At 37.1% G+C, this 17,983-nt stretch overlaps 1 protein-coding gene across 3 annotated transcripts in view; it reads left to right on the top strand.

The window, feature by feature from the left end:
• CABCOCO1 (ciliary associated calcium binding coiled-coil 1) overlaps positions 1–11,918 on the top strand; it is a 105,186-nt gene extending 93,268 nt beyond the window's left edge. Inside the window, exons 6-8 of one of the 3 annotated variants that reach the window (XM_031682508.2) lie at positions 4,891–5,013; positions 5,431–5,571; positions 11,792–11,918. In XM_031682508.2, coding sequence (XP_031538368.2) covers positions 4,891–5,013; positions 5,431–5,571; positions 11,792–11,842 — 315 coding nt within the window. In that variant the 3' untranslated portion in view covers positions 11,843–11,918. Of the gene's footprint in view, positions 1–4,890; positions 5,014–5,430; positions 5,572–10,534; positions 10,931–11,791 lie in introns of those variants that run through there. The other 2 variants (XM_006209103.4, XM_072971455.1) reach the window with 2 other exon arrangements.
• The last annotated feature ends 6,065 nt before the right edge of the window (positions 11,919–17,983 follow it).

The raw sequence follows: 17,983 nt of genomic DNA, 5'->3' as shown, positions 1-17,983 counted from the left end.
GAATGAATTAAAGTTTGATAATCTCAGCTTTTGAATTTCCTCTCTTTGACTTCAAATTTATGGCCTCAGTATGACATTACCAGAATTGATTGCATTTTGCAGGTGGCATTCACGTGTTGTTACTTTATGTATAGTACGTTGTAGGCAGCGGGTTACAATTTGCGTTAAAATTTTCTAGAATGACACAGCACTTCTTAATTAGACTTGCAAATGAGTAATTGCCTTTGTTCAAAGAGAGGAAATAGTTAAAACATTACAGGAATTTTTGTGCCTTTTCCCCTTAGTATTGGGAGAAGTTTGCCATAAAGGTTGCTTTTTGAAACTTTGACATTTTGTAGTAAGTTTTGATTTACATATGAAGTCATCATCATCTGACAATTCCAAACAAATGTCTTTTTGAAGCAGATCAGTTTTTTATGTGTGTCTATAGCTCAAAAGAGTTACTTTTTGCTGTTCAAAACTGTGGAAAGTTGTCATCTCAGTGGCATTTTTGATATTTGGAATAATTTAATAACTGAATTTAATAATTGCCATCTTAATCATAGATTTCAGTGATACAAACACGACCCACAGATCACCTACACTTTCTCAAAGAAAAACAATCATAAATAAATAGCAGTAAACACAAACAACAACAAAAATAAGAAATAACAACAAAAACAATAGAGTTAATGCTCCCAATAATGTTAATGCATAAAGTAGAAAGAGAAAACATGAAGTAACACAGTTTTCCAATAAAATCTTTATACTTCTCAGACACGGTAAGACATGGAAGCAGATTCTGATCCATATAAATATTTTTTAGATCTAAACTGACCCTGTCCTTCATTCCAGGAGTTTCAAAATTCGTATGATTTATTCCCTTGGTAGCTGTCCATTTCGTACTGAATATGTAAATTCTTAAGAGTTCTGGTGATTTCATTTGGCTTGTAAGTAAAGATCCTGGATTTTTTATTTTTAAGCTGCATAATGCTTGGTGATGAAATTTTGTACTTTTGAGTATTAAATTATGCCAAAAAGCCATTTACTTGATATTCTTTAAATACCATGGCACGATTCAACTAAACTCAGATTATAAACCATTTTAAATAACACTAATGCAGTGTGCACGTAATGAATAATATAACTAACATAAGTTAATTTTCATGTAACTGATAACATCTGGGGAAAATGTATATTGGTAAGTTATGCAAAACTAATTTTCTTGCAACCACATCTGTAGATGTTATTTATTGTACATTTACTTAACAGTTCATTATTCTGTTTAGAAATCTATTCTCTTCTTTATTAGAGCTTTTAATGTACTCACCTTGGTTCAAATGGCCTGCTCATTATCAGAAAAAATACAAATGGCATTCACATGGAACAACATGATTGTTTTTATTATATCCATTTATGTGCAAGTTTTCAAAAATGGCAAGAGAAACACATTTATTGCTTTACATTCAAAGTAATATTTAGGGGGTATTTGAAAGTCAAGCAAAACCAATCATTGGGCCAAATGGATGTACGTGTATAATCAGAAACTCCTGATTTTTAATCTCAGCATTAGGCCTCAGGCAAGTCACTTACAGTCTTTCCCTTTGTTTCCTGATCTGAAGATTATGGGTACTGTTCTCTCACAGAAGAAAAAGGGATTGCTAAATCAGAGTACCAAATAGGAGTGTTTTTTTAATAAACATACTTGATCCTTTTTCTGTTTCTATTTTCTAGATTTAAGAGGTAACATATTATACTTTTGAGGAAAAAATATGAGACAATTACAGTTCTACAGGAATGTATAAAAATAGTGATAAAACTAGCTTTATTTAATTTGCTTCAACTATTAATAGACTTGAGGAAATTATAATGTTCTTTCAGAAAATCTAACTTATTAAAGCTGACCATGTCTTTCTGTTTTAAATAGATTTTTTTACAGAACCAGTGATGTTGTAAAACATGAGGTTTTGTTAAAAAAAATACAAAGGCCTAATTGTATTTTTTTAAGAAAGTATTGCATCAGACGGTTTCATTTAAACATATTTGCTGGCCCTGTGCTCTTACCACATTTATTGATTCTCATTTTCCTTAAACTTGTTTTTTAAAAAAGCTACTTAACAGGGGAAAAAAATCACTATAATGCTTCTGGGCACTGTGTTTATTTCAGACTATATATTTGACAGCGTACTTTCTTATTACTAATGAAATGACTTTATATTTATCCTCATTTGAAATTGGGACATTTCTTTCCCTTACGGTATCTTGCAACATAGCCAAATGTAACTCTTCTTGAAAGAAAAAAAAATCACAATGGTTGGGTTCTTGATAGTATGCAAAACTCCCTGAAGAAAAGAAATTCTCACTGCCAGTTTTTGTGCATGAATTAAATCAAATGAATAGCTGTATGAGCTATACTCATAAAAATCAAGGAATAGAAAAAACCCAGCTCTCAGTCAGAGCTTCAGGTTCTTGGGATAAATAGGAGCTTCACCCCATCCATGGAGCTGAGGAGTTCCAGGTTTCCAAGTCTGTGCCCAGTACACACACACACACACACACACACACACACACACACACACTCACACACCAGTACCAAAGAGCAGGAAAACTGGGTAGTTGGCAAGAAGTTCAGATGAGCCTTACAAAGAAATCCAGACCACAGGGATGCAAAGGATAAAATGAGATACTTGAGCACAAGTATCTGCTTGTATTTAACTGTATAATTTGATGGAAGAAAGGGCACATGTGTTGGTAGAATTCTCTACTACCAGGATGGAGAGGTGATCTATTGATAACTTCCACCAAGGAGAAAGCAGCTTAGCAAAAAGTCCTAACCTGTGTATGCAAAAGCCTACCAGCAAGACAAAGAAAATAAAATTCTGCTTCTTTAAAAGAAAATACTGTTACCTGCAGATTAGCTCATACTTAATTTCTCAATGCCTGCAGTACATTCAATAAACTCCATTTAGTTCCCTTTTCTCTTCTTTTTCCAATGTCTAACTCACCACTACTCCCCTCAAATTTCTATTTTCACCCTATATTAAAGTCTACTTTAGTAAATTTAGTCTACTTTAGTGCACTAAGTAAATACCTCATTACCTTCTCTTGTCTCTGGATTCCCCCGTACAGCTTATTGATTTTACCTATAATGTTTCAGAGGACACTAAAATACATTTAGCTATTTCATTTTTCTAGCTTGGTAAAATAAAAAGCAATATAAGATATGGGAGGATAAAAAACAAGCATGGTAAAAAAAAAGATACAAGTAATTTTGTGGGAAGATGAAAATGCTTGTATAGCCCATTTAGGGGAAAAAAAACCAATGGCTTATGAATGTGAAGAGAGAAAATAAGTGTAGTGATATGTTTTTTTGATATTCTATTTTGATTAACATTCAGTCAGCTTAAGATAAACAATCTGGAATGATGTCATCTACCAGAATAAAGATTAAGTGCTTAATAATATCAATAATTTCCAAGTATGGGAACATGATGACATATTACAGTTTACTGAAAACTGCAGAGGCCACAGTGTCAGCACACCAAGGTTTAACTCCTAGCCCTGTCACTAAGTAATTATTTGACCTTAAACCAATCATTTAATCTCTTAATTTCTAAACTGCCTTGACTCTGAAGTTACAACACTTCAGTTCTTCTATATATTTATACTAAGTAGCAACTTCCTATAAAATCAAATTAAAATTAGTAATATTAATTCAAGGCAAAAAAAATACATTGGTTTGACCAAGCAATAACTTAGCCTCCAGTTCATTCCAAAACCTGTCTATATCAAAACTTGTTAATATTTAAATGATAAAATATTATAATATATAAGTCTCTTTGAAATTTTGTGCAGAATTTAGAAATGAATATGGTGATTTCTGAGTTTTTCCAAGTCCCATGGGACAGTAACTATTTGGTGAATATATGCATTTCTCAAGTTTGGTTTTAAAACTTCAGGCTCGGAGTCTGACTTTGTCAGCATACAGTGGGTGGCTTCATCCCAGGACCACAAAAACAAGCTCCAGAGACCTTACTGTATAAACTAGAACACAGATTTACTGATTTACAGTGGGAAATGTAATAGGCATGAAAATCATAGCACTCAAGTGGGCATGTCTTTATAGATGAATTGAGATGGGAAGTCAAATTAAGATCAGAATGTTGCCTGTTAAACACAAAATCAGAACAAGAAGAACTAATTCAAGGAGTCAGATGTTTAATGCCGTCAGTACCCTTATCTCCTTTCTCTGCCCCAAGTCTTGGTGAGATGGACACTGCGTAAATTGACTTATTTGACTCATTTATGCACGTTCACTGTGACCCACCCGTCTCCCTTTCTCTGGTTGGCACAGTCTTGCTGCAGAATTGTTAAATGCTGACAGTGACTTCATGTCTCATCCTCTGCGTTTTTGGTTGAATTTGCAGATATCTTCTCGGAGTTACTGTGTGCTGGCTTTATGCATTAACCTTTAGAGCCTTTGTGGTCCTCGTCACCAAGTTCTGATGGCCACTTCACTGTTGCCTACATGAACAGCTGTACTCTGCCGAGTAATATCAGCCACCATCAGGCTGTTGTTGAGTGTTTTAAGCACCAAACTCTCTGCCAGAACCTGAGAAGATACACAGAGGATCTAAAATATGATCTCTGCCTAAAGAGAGCGTGTAGGTGGGAGGAAGGGGACATGGACACATGAAGCAATTCAAGATCAAGACAGTAGGGGAAACTACAAAGCCAATTATCAGATACAGAACACAAAAAGCACCAGAGAACTAAGAGGGCAGAGGCATCGAGAATTCAGAGGAGATGGTACTTAAAAAAGAATAGCCTTGGAAATTTGTAGATACTGACTGAAATTGTGGTTACTCACCAAAAGCTTTGTCATAATACAGCTCTTCTCTTCCCCTCTAGCAAGTCATAGAGGTTGTGAAGCCTCCAGGGCATCCTTTCCCTGGTCCTCTAGAAGAAGGAATCGCATTTGGTATTTACTCAGCATTCATAGAGCCACCTCCAACAGTGGACACAGAAATGAAGGTAAGTTTCCTTGTGTCTTAATTTGCCCTGTCTCAGCATTGTATCCTGTAGAGGCAGGAGAAAAAGAGCCCAATGCTCTGATGTTTCTTTCCCTCTGATTTTTCCCAGCCAAACATGAATATTTCCTTCAGCATTGGTTCACGGGTGGGCCAGCTGAGGGTGGTTCAGCAGTTTTAGTCTCTTCTACTCCATCCTCCCCAGTCTCCACCTTCACTTTCCCCAAAGTAAGAAAGTACCATTACTTGATCTGTCATGGTGCTCACGAATAATGAAAATGCAGGATAAAGCCACGTCAAAATCTCCTTCCAGATTGACATCATTTCTGGTAGAAAAGTACCCAAGAGACGTTTGAGGTTACATACAAATCAATAAAGGCTCCAGAAATCACTTGAGTGTTATTTACTTTTAATATTCTAGGGGTTGAATCCAGAACAAGGCCCCGAAGAGTCCCAGCCAAAAGCCGGTATTTCAGAGACCGATCCTTTAGTTGGTTTCACCATTGAAGATGTAAAATCAGCGCTGGGTCAAGTCACAAATGACATTTTAATCGGCCTTCAGGTACTCAGCCTTGATAGTGTGCTCACTTACTTTATTACTGGTTAATTAGCCAACCTCAACCTTAATGTCCATAAACACTACCCACGCTCTGCCAGCAAGAGTGATGCTGATGATGGAGGAGTTCAATTTAGCATCTCCACATGGTGCTCAGCTGAGTCATCTGAGGCTCAATAAGATCACAAATTAAATTCACCAACAGCACATAGTGCGGTGTGTGTTATCAGTTTACAAAAGACCATTCAGCATAGAAACCCAACAAATAACGTGATAAAGACTTTGTGCCCAGTCACACTGCAAGCAGTTGCTCATATAAGAGTAATGGGAGTACATTTCTAAACAGTAAACACTGAAGATCAGATTGACATTCTTAGCTAAGTCCTCTCACCAAATTTCTAAAGAGAGGCTTTCCAATCTTTGAATTCCCTGTTAGACCGCACCTTTTCCCATGTCACTAATAACTCAGCAATTGACACCAATGGCCGTATGAAAATGGTGATGGCAACAGCCACCTTGGTAGCAGCTGCCAATGATGACTCAGTTGGATTAGCTTTATGCTCAGTACTTTTTTGCTGTCCAAAGAGAAAAAAAAACAAACATTTCTACTTCAACACAAAGACTTGCATCGTTTCCCAGGCAAAATGATTAAATAAGTGAATTGCATTTTTTGAGAGGATTTATAATTTCTTGTGGAAATGACCATCACTCAATAGGACAATATACTGCCTGTTTAAAATATGAATACACCTCAGGGAAAGATTTAGTTGTTATCTGAATGTGGGAATATATATAAAAAGCACACTGTGTTAACAACTAATTTAGAAGGCGCAAAAGATTAGCTTGGCATATGCATACCTTGCTACTTGTTTAATCATCAAATGTTAATGTACTATTTACATGAACATTTAATGATTTGATGCCAACAGAATCAGCCAAAGTCCTCGGCTTAATAAGGGGTGTTTCGTGTTTACCAGAAATAGTGGAAGAACACGTTTTCCACAGAGCTTTATTGTTAACGAGCCCATGAAAGTAATAACTGGTTACTGTGTGGAAGGGCAGAGTGCAGCTGAATTAAGCTGAGTTCAGAACATATCTCCTTTTTAGATTTGATAACATTTCATCTAAATATAGTTTATGTATAATCATGGCCCTGGGCTCCTTTGCGATCCTGTGGCTCTGAAATTGCCGAGGAACTACTAGACAGTAATAGAATTGTTTGCAGGCCCCCAAAATTGAAAACATCTTTACCAAGGCCATGTTCCATGTAGTGAGCAGTATGTTTTTAACTATTCATTGACATTTTTAAAAATATTAGAGTCTGCAGCATTTATATCCGACTCTATAGCAGAAAGAAGATGTTATATTGTTATATGTGTGTGTTATTGTCCCATTGGCCTGCAGCCATCCTTACTGAGCCTGGAAGTCCATTAGCTGGCTCATCTAAACATAATTAGGTGCAGAAAGAACTTGGACCAGAGGTGAGAGATGCAGATCCTTTAGGTGCCGTGATCATTTCCATATTAAGTAGATTCATGGACATTAGCCTGGGCTGAATTGTTGCCAGTGTTTCAATAAAATGGCATGATGATGTAGATTTACACAATGTCTCAAGATAGCAAACTCCTTTATATATCTATATCTATCTATCTATATATATATCTATATATATTCCTAGTAAACTCCATGCGAATTAGGCAGGCACTTCCCTAATAAATAAATTGAAAAATGAGAGACAGAAAGGTTAAGTCGTTTGTCCAAAGTTTCCAGGGTCATAAACTGATGAAAGACCCTGAATGGGAGCTGTGAACTAGGCTCTAGTTCTAATTCCAGTGTTATCCACAAAAACCACATAACCTCTAATATCAAGACCAGACTACTTTGGTTTTTAATACTCCAGTGGTGTGGCACTTTTTCAGTGTTTACCTTTGTGTCTTGGTCAAATTCCAAGGCGGGTAATTACTCTCTGCTTACCCAAATTTCTCCCCCTGTTTTAGCTGGGTAAGTTATTTTCCACTTTCTAAAACCTACCTTCCAGTGTTCCTGGCACTTAAAACTGACTCATCCTTATTCAAAGGTAGCCACATGGTATTGGTCAGTGTATATAAGCCTTCTGAATACACTGACCTGCTGTAGGAACATTTAATGAATAAGTGCAGGTTTTTTTCAGAGCTCCTTCTCCAGAGTGATTACAGGCATATTTCACCTTCTGTAATTCAGAAATTTCGGAAATAGCATGAATCCTTAAATTCTTTATGTTAATCCACTTACTTTCCCATGGATTCACTTTATAGTTTTAGAAATTTATTAAGAATGAAGTTATCTTGGCCCTGAGATGTTAATTAAAATTATACTGAATAGAGCAAACATTTTAATCTTATATACTTTTCAGTATTTTAATTTTAAAGATACATTCAAAATGAAATTATTTTGGCCCTGAGTTACATAATAAAAATCATACCCAGTGGAACAAATTTTAATATATTTAAAGAGTTATATTTCGGGGAAATATGAATTCAAACACTTAATTCTTACATTAAATGTTGGCTCTTGGCCCTGTCTAAGCAACAGGATAAAATACTGTGAAAACCTTGAGGGAAGTTTGCCATCCTGGTACCATTGGTATTTTTAGGTCAACTTGAATTTCCAGGTTAGAAAAGTTAAGTTGGAAATCACCTTAAGGGGTGATTACTGAGAGGCTGTTGAACCCAGGTCATGGGTCTTCCATTCTTTCCTCAAAGGATATAGAACCATACCCTACCCTAGTGGCAGTGGGATAGCAGGGCTGTTCAATGTTCTGAGGAATAATATGGAGATGTGACAGACCAATGACAGCCTGTTCTGGACCAGATGGGGAGTCTTTTCTCCAGTGCCTGAACTGGAGTACGAGTACTGACCACCATGGTCTGGAGATCTGAGATGTAACTCCCTCTGTCAGTACACCGCTCTAGTGACCATGCACTGTACCTTCATGAACCTTTGCCCCAGAGGCCACGCTGGTGTTGATGAATTAATTCTGTTGCAGTGAAATCCCAGAAAGACCTCCAGGTTAGTGTGAACAGTATGGTGAGACAGTGGAACGGAAGTTGGAAGATGATAGTACGTCTGTCCTGAGTTGAAAAGAAATGAGATTATTGGTGGACATAGAATATGTTAATTAAAAGTGGGAAGAATCAGTTGTTTAGTTAGAGCAGTGCTTCCCAATTCTTTGTAATTGTAATGAGATTATTTCTTCAATCCATTTCACTCTCTAAGTGGTGTAATACATTGCATGCCATAAAGAAGCAGGAGTAACATTTGTTAAATGTATCACAATGTCATGTCAGTGAAATAGTGTAACATTGGTGAATATATCACAAAGTTAGGAGTTGGAATTATGAACTTAAAAGCCAAATAACATATCTGAAAGTTAACATACTTAATTTTCAACTGCTGAATTTTTCAGGTAAGAACTAAAAGTGGTTAAGTGACTTGCCCAAGGCTGCACAGCTAAACTAATCCCTAGGTCTCCACACTGCAGACTTTCACATTATTTTATCCTGTTGCTTAGACAGGGCCAAGGGGCCTTTCAGCTCTACCAAAATCATGCCTGAGGGGATTAGTGGTTCCTAAAACATGGCAGACTTCTTCTCTAACCTGGAAGACCATGTTCATCCCACACTGCCTCCTTCATCCAACCACCAAGAAAGGAAAAGATGAGAAGCCAGAGACCAGACTTGACTCCAGGGCTTGATAAAAATGTGAGCCAAAAAAATCTGAGCCATGTGAGAACCCAGAATCGTGGACACCAATACGATCTTTTTAGAAATATCAACTCTTAACTGTGAAAGTAAAACAAAATCCCATCAGATAAGGCAGCTAGATAGACCTTTCAAAACTATCTATTATCATTAAATTTATAAATAAGACAAATAAATAATGTTAAATTTAAACAAAATAATAACAAATAAATAAAATTAATATAAATAATAAATAAATAAAAAGTAAGAATGAAATTATTTCTGAACCAAAAATGGTATGTGATTTTCTAAAATATTCTCCTGTATAAATTAAATTTCTCAAAATACAGTTACCATAAAGACCCCAAATTATGTTATAGACAATAACATTCTAAACTTCGAATTACTTATGAACATTTATGTGTATGAACTAATCCTCATACACTTGTAGATAATTTTAAATCACCTAAACCAAATCACCAGTTTGACCACGTTTCCCCCCCACTGGTTTCTCTGTACATAATTTTATAATCCTTCCTAAAAAAAGGAAGACATTCCCAGGGTTACAAGTGTTCAGATAATGGGAAAATATTTTTGCAGTTGTGCAGGTAGCAGTGTTAGTCCGCAGAATGTCACTGCCAGAGGCTAAACGCTATCACAGCCACAGCAAACAGTAAAACTTGTCAGCAACTGCTTGCATTTTTCTACCCAAACTGTACCACAAAGTGACGTAATTCCAGGAGTTGTATGTGTGATGAATACTCTTAATCATGAGAATTGTTCTAATGGTGAGATTATCTGTGTTATTATTTCACAATAGATGCTTTCTGGGGTCCCACTTAGACTGTATTACATAGGAGACAAAGCATCCATTGCAAAGGAGTGGGGATACCAACAACACTGCAGTGGCTGAGCCTAGAGCAGTTATTCTGATTCGGTGCTTATTGGTAAAGTCTGTCTGAAAATACAGATAAATTAGCCTATCTTCCAACACAAGGCTATGTGAAAAATGGCTGTCCAAATACCACTTCCTGTTCATAGCAGACATGCTATACATGGGGAATGTGCAGAGAAATATGATAAAGTGTTATCACATCACTCCAGGCTGAAACACGGCTCTGTCTGCAAAACAGGAAGGTGTGTGAGGGATAATGTCTGTCTTTAGGCACTATAGTATGTCAAAACCACAAAGACAATGTGCAGCAAAAGATAGCTCCATCATAACCACATTTTTATGATTGTCTTCACAGACCGAGATAAACGAAAAGCTGCAAATACAGGAAGAGGCCTTTAATGCACGAATAGAAAAATTGAAAAAGGCCTGAGGACTCGAAACAAGGAGAGGGATGCTAAACTTCACAGAAACAAACAAACCCAACCGGAATAATAGGCTCTCTAGAGCACCGAGTCTCCTTCGTTTAGTTGGGAGATGAGAACCGAGCCCCACTTTTTATTAGCCTAACTAATTAGAAAAGTATTGGCCCCACTTTTGCTATCTCTGCCCTCTCCCAGCCTCTGAATTTATAGCACCATGTGTAATAAGAACGTTTTGTATGTAAGAGTTTGGAGAATTATATATAAAAATACAATTACTTTTACAATACTTCTTTGACATGTTGACTAATAAAATGCTCTTCGTCCTCAAACAGAGTGAAGCCAACTTTTTAAATAAAGAAAAATAATAATAATTTTATCCATGTTGACCCAAATGAACTGCCCCATTCCTGAAGCCTTGTGAACAGAGACCACCACCACACTGCTGAGGACAAAACTTGCTAAACAACAGCAATTCAAAAGAATATACTAGGAGTTTTTTCCTCCTTAAATCATTTGGTTTTCTTATTTAAACGTTTCAGTGTGAAACCAATTTTCTGAAATTATATAATGCAGTTCGAAGCACGTTAATTTATTCTGCACTGTATTTGTTATTTCTAATCTTGTTACTCTCCCCGGAGAATACATGACCTATATAAAAAGAAGCAATGTATAAATGGTTATTAAAGACCAACCTATATATAGATTGTAAAAATCTTACATACAAATCAAACTCACAGAGCTCTTAAAATTAACCATTATATTGCAGTAGAATAATTGAAAGCATCTCAAGCCTTTAAATACCTTTATTAAAGTATAATTTCAAAAGAAAATATCTATTCGCCAATTGATTGTCCCTAGTTGGACAAATTAATTACTACCTAGGCCCTTTACAAACAGAATATTCTAGAATGGAGAACATTGCTAGGAGGGGACCATTCCTTCAAGAAGTTTCCAGGTTATACTGGAACCAGATGTATTTGCACCTGGGTGGCACTTAGCTGAATATGTTCTGTCCGTACTCTGACCTTGGGCTATAACCTCACTTGCTCCATCAGTACCAAAAGGATTGCCCAAAATGTATTCATTTGGGGCAGAGACAAATCCGATGGCATTTGGTAATTTTCTAACTATGCTGATCACCAAACTTAAGAGAAGTGCTTAAGATGAAACCATGTCTATCATCATTGCAGTTCCAAGTCTGGAAGACCTGGAGATCTCGTGCTGAGATGTTTCTTCCTTGAGCTGTCCTTCCTAATCGAAAGTGTCGATGGCCACAGGAGATCAACAGGAGAGCTCACAAGTCTTAATGTTGTGAAGGAGTCTTTTTCCAGGAAAACAGGTAAAACTTAGAGAAATTGCAAATAGGGAATACAGGAGCTTCTAGAAATCATCAAATACAGCTTCAAATGCAGTCGCTGGCATGGATAGAGTGTTTATTTTGAGCCAGGGTACCAAGAGTCTAAAACTAAATTTTAAAATAGCAGTAGGATCCCTAAAAACTACACAAAAACAATACACTGTAAGCATGCCTCAAGCCTGCCTCTGGAGTAAGAGCCCTAGGGTCTGATTGTGGCTTCACCATTGGCTAGTGGGTGAATTTGGACAGACAGGCTGCTCACCTTCGACTTGGTCATCTATTAAATGAGGATAATACTTATTTTTGAGGCAGTTATGAGAATCCAATAAATTTATATTAAGGGATGTTTGTTGTAAGATTTGATTTCTATTTACCTCTTAAGATACCTCCGAACCTACTGCCCATTCCTAATACCCGCTGCCCAGTTTTTTGATCAGCCTCTTTGGCAGAATCCCCAGCCCTCTGTCTCTCCACTGAAACTTGTGGATCAATGAGTCCTCCCACGGTAACCACTTTGCCACCCTGTTGTCTTACATCTTTCATGCTGGAGCAGCCCAGGGATCCCTGTGGCAGCCTGACTGTGACATCTAACAGTGACAGGAGGAAGGATGATCATTGGAGCAGCAGCTACAAATGTTAATTACAGTCTCTGCTCTTTTAAATTAATTTTGAGTTGATAAAAGCATATATGCACTCTGTTACCAAAAAAAAAAAAAAAAGTGTAGACAATGAAAAGTAAGTTTCACCCTAGCTAAGTCCCCTCATTTCTCTTCTCATAAGACAACCACAGCTTATAATAAGTCTTTAAAAAAAGTCTTTTTTGCCAGTTTAAACAATTGGGTGCTTACATAAAGTGTTTTTTTCTTTTTTTCTTCTTAATTTTTTGAAGGGAAAGTGGTCTTTTACTTTGAACACAATTTGCATTGTTCTTTACATTGCTTTTTTTCATCAATCATATCTTAAAATAATTCTCCATTTGTACTTTTTAGTAACCATGTAGTATTTCATTTTAGCCATTCACTACCTTTTTAACTAGTCCTGTGAAGAACTTTTTATTGTTCTCAGTACTTGCTGTCACAATGTTGCATTGCCATCTATATGAACATGTATGATTATACCTAAAAGGTGAATTCCTAGAGAGGGAAATTCCTAGGTCAAATTTTATTTGCATTCCAGTTTTGATAGATATTGTCAAAGTGCCTTCCAAAGATATTGCCCCAACAGTGTATGAGAATAACTTTTTCTCTACATCATTACTAACAGATACGTTGGCCAATTTTTTTATCTTTGGTATTCTGTTAGAAAATTCTGTCACATTATTGTTTTAATTTGCTTTTATTGTTTTACTCCACATGGTCTGAGCACCTTCCATATGTTTATAAACAAATTTAAATATTTATGTGTCTGTGTGTATTTAATCCTCTAATAACCCTAAGAGATAGACAGATAGCTATTACTGGAATCAATTAATAGTTATAGAGCCTGAAGTTTAGAGAGATTCTTAACTTGAACCAGATTGCACAATTAATAATTGATGGATCAGGGCTTGGAATCCCGGTCTGACCTATTTTGTAGATGAGGAAGCTGGAACATAGACAAATTTTAAGTAATCTTCCCATGATTACACAGCTGGTAAGTGGTAGAACCGGGTTTTGAACGTAGGCCTGTATGATTACAAAACCCACATACTTACCCTTTATCTTCATCTAGTTATCTCTGTGAAGTCAGTATGAAACAAAGTGAAAACTGACCTTTCTTTTTGTTTTAAATTATAATACAGAGACAAACTCATTTATATTGTAAGCTTATTAGTATTTAGAAAATTTCTGCAAGGATAAAATGTATAACCCAGCTCCATTCATTTATTCATTTACATGCTATCTATTCACTGAGTACCTATTATTTGCCAGAGCATTTGTAATGAGCCAAACAGACATGGTCTCTGCCCTAATAACCCAGTAGGGGTATACAGCTAATACTAACTCTGATAAAGACAAACTTCAGGCAATTATGACATTATTGAACAGAGGAGCTGGAGCTAGCCTGGGAGGTCAGGGAAGCTTCCACAGATTTTGACACTTGGGCTGTGATCTGAGAGGTAGATAGAACTTAACTACAGAAGGTGGAGGAAGATGGGTTTCAGGTAGAGAGAGAAGCATGTGCAAAGTCCCTGGGACACAAGATGAGGCTGAACATTTGCACAGCCAGCGCTCTCTCGGGGTCCCACAGCCCACATTACAGATTGTTATTTTTAACCTAAAAGTAATGGGAATTTGTTTATAAGTTTTAAGTAGCAAGTGACATCAGATCAGTATTTTTAAAAAGGTCATCTCCCTGGTGCCAGGACTTCTATACACATGGAAAAGAGAGTATTCTCATAAAAGAATTCCTACTGCTCATGATGCTACAGCTCTACTTCTTAGCAATTTCTGAGAGTGGGAGAAATAAAGAAAATTTTTGACTTTTTTAAAGTCATAGGGTCCACCTACTCTAAGCAGTCTTTGGCACAAAGGCAGCCCTCTGAAGAGCCAGTTGAAAAACAATAACAACCTCTCATTTAGAAAGTAATGACCTTTCTCTTATCATCCACAGTAAGATAGTTTTTTTCCACTGCAGGAATAATTTGGGGTGCTTTTGTCCTCACCCCATGATAAGTTTCAAAGAGAAGATATATTTACTATGTTATAATCAAGCCACAGACTGTCACTATTTCAGGTATTTGCAGGCACTGTTGCATCTAAATATAACTGCGGAATCATTTTTCCAAAATCCGAATATAAAGCCCCTATTTCTATCCTCCATTTGATTGGAACCACTGAACCATCCTGGTAGATAATAAGTTTGCATGTTCTTAGATTGCATTTCATTATGCTTCAGTTCCTCCAGAGAATAAGCGTGCTCCTTTTCCCAACAATTGTAGAGGAGAAGTACTTGTGACATCTCAAATTTCAGAGCCTCGGAAAGACGTCCCTCTTCTGGACATCAGAGTCTTTTTTTTCTGGACATTGATTTGTTAAATAAGAGAAGTCAGGACCTCTTTGTGGCAGCCAAAGTACCTATTAATTTAAGTATCCTAAACAAAAAGGAATCTAAATCAACATAGTACTATCTTGTTGGAATTCAAATTCAAAACAAAGAGAGAATACTAAAATTTTTTTGCTTTTAGGAGCCTTCCCTTGTTCATGAATGTACCAACAGTGGAGATTGGTTCATCATTTTTTGTCAGAGCTGCCAAAGAGCTTTGTGTTACTTTATTTAATTTTTAGCTTCAGAGGATGTTGAGTGCAGCTGTCTCCAATGGTTATTTTGGCTTTTTTTTTTTGTTTATTTGTTTTAATCTAACCTGTTATTTATTCAGGGCACTTTCTAGGTAGTGGTATGAAATAAACCGAAAAGATCCTTGACTTCGTGGAGTTCATGGAACTGACAAAAGTTTTTAATCTACAGGCAGATGATAAAACGTGAGTAAGCAGGGTGTTCTTAGACAACAATTAATGATGCCAGTAAAGCCTGGGATAGAAGTTTCTGGGATGTGGGAGAGCTGCTTTACCTGCAGTGCTCCAAGAACTCTTCTTGGAATAAGTGACTTTTGAGCTAGGAACCAGTCATGGGTCACATGCTTGGGACTTTTGTTTCAGGCAATGAGGATGGATACCCAGCAAAGTGACTTCACCCAGTAGAACTTTTAAGCATTCAAAGCAGCTCTCAGGGGAGAGGGGTGTACCCAAGGTCTCACCCCTGGGACTTAACAAGGTTGGTTTGCAACTTCAGGCCCTCATATTCCTAATCCTGTGCTTTTTCTACTCCGTCACATTGGCACAATCACATGGTCCTGTTTCTTAATATGCAAAATTATAGCTGTAAAATGCCTGTCAGGATAATCTCCAAGCCCAAATAAGCTCACCTTCTTAAAAGAATCTTGGTCCAAATCTCCCTGGCAGAAGAATTCCAAATAAATCACATAGATACTCCACTCCAGAAGAGGAGGAACACAATTCCCACTCAACATGGGCTGTGCGTAGCGACTTCTTTCCAAAGAATACAGTATGGAAAGGTGGGGGGAAGGAGTAGCTCTATGCAAATTTAAGAAACCTGGCAGAGACTACTTCTGACAGATGATGGAGGTCAGCATCAATACTTACAAGGCATGTTGACGGCATATACATGAGATATGAGATGGTGAAATTCACCTCTGCGGCCTTCCTCTCAGAAAATCCTCATCTCAATCTAATGAGAAAAGCATCAGGTAAATTCCAATAGAGGAGCATTCCACAATATTCCATGTCAGATTCCTCAAAACTGTGAAGGTCACCAAAAATAAGGGAAGTGTGATAAAATGTCACAGCCAAGAGGAGCTTCAGGAGCCAAGACAACTCATGTTGGAATTCAGGATGTAATTTTGGAACAGAAAAAGGGAAGCTAAAGAAATACGAATAAACTCTGAACTTCAGTTAGTAAAATATATCAATATTGGCTTGTTAATTGTACAAAATGTACTCTACAAATGTAAGAATAGTGATAATAGTAATAATTAGTAATAATAAGGGAAAGGAGAATAGTGTAGAGCAACTCTGCACTATCTCCTCAATTTTTCTGTAAATCTAAAACCATTCTAAAAATAGTCTGTGAATTTTAAAGGATCATGGTCAAAAAACCCAAAATTAATTAAAAGAAAAGGTACCTACCATCAGATTTAACCACTGATGGAATGACATCCCCTTCTAAAGAACATACAATAATCAGATATAGCCATTTTGCAAACTAAGGGGGAAAATGAATGCTCATAAAGAAGGATAAAGTGATAGATAATCCCATTTTAAAGAGGAGATTGCAAAGCAAAGGTAACAGCAAGTACAAAATCCCTGTGAGAAGAGAACATGGAAAGTAGAGGATGTGAAAGGGGGCTGGAGCCTCGAAAGTGAGAAGGGGCATTCTCCAAAATCAAAAAAGAACAAATAAATGGATATTAGACTATGCAGAGCCTATATGTTGGGATAAAGTGTCTTGTCTTTGTCCCGAATACAGTAAGTTACTGAAAGGTTTGAGTCAGAGACTTGGAGGGGGCTGGCGAAGAACAAGCACATTTGAGCTATGCAAAGAGGATTCTAATTGCAATGGGGAAAATGAGTAGAGACCGGGGAGGACAAGGTCCCAGCACTCTTCCTGTGACACCACGTACGTGTCAGAAGCTGTCCAGGAGAATCCATTCTCTCATTCTTCCTACGCACATGGCTGGTCTCCATTTTCCAGATCCCTTTGCAGGGAAGTGTGACCATGTGACTAAGTTCAAGCCAGTAGAATGTGAGCACAAGTGAAATGTGCTTCACAAAGGGTATTACTCAAGACCAGACAACGCCTGTTCCATGCCTTCTTCTCCTCACTGCTGGCTGGATGGCAGTGAGGAGAGCAATAATTCCAAGGTAACAGAGCAGCTTCTGCCTGGGTTCCTGAAGGACACATGACAGGAGACATTTACCAACCCAGATGACATATCCAGACTGTCTTAGGAGGAAGAAGTAAACTTTCGTTTCTGAGTGTGACTTCAGCCCTGGGTCTGCCTGTCACAGCAATTTAGCCTGCCGTAATTAACTCAATGATTCTCTCTCTCTGTGTCTGTGCACACATAGTATGTCTCATAGGGGTCAGTGGCTGTTGTAAACTGGGAAAACAACTAGCAAATTCATTAACTAGGGACTTGTGTATAGTTTCATTGCATAAAGTAATTACCTCTTAGTTTATGTAAGCCCACAGTCCCTCCTAAACTGACATTCTATGAAATAATTGACTGAACCTCTCAAGTGTAATGAACTGCACACTCAGGAAATCTCCCACGAGAGGCCACACCTTAAATACTTTCTACTCTAAGTGAGGCTAGTAATTTTTTAAAATGTCTATGGATGGCTTGGGATTCCTCTAATATAATAAGAAAAGTATAAACAAGATTCTAGGTTATTAATTTGCTAATAGTTTTTCCCTTAGGCCAGGGTTATTTCCTCAGCAGAAATACTCCTTCATTCACTAAAAA

This window comes from Vicugna pacos, chromosome 11 (assembly GCF_048564905.1).
Source record: "Vicugna pacos chromosome 11, VicPac4, whole genome shotgun sequence".
NCBI classification, from domain to species: Eukaryota; Metazoa; Chordata; class Mammalia; order Artiodactyla; family Camelidae; genus Vicugna; species Vicugna pacos.
This window is presented reverse-complemented; position numbering and strand designations above follow the sequence as displayed.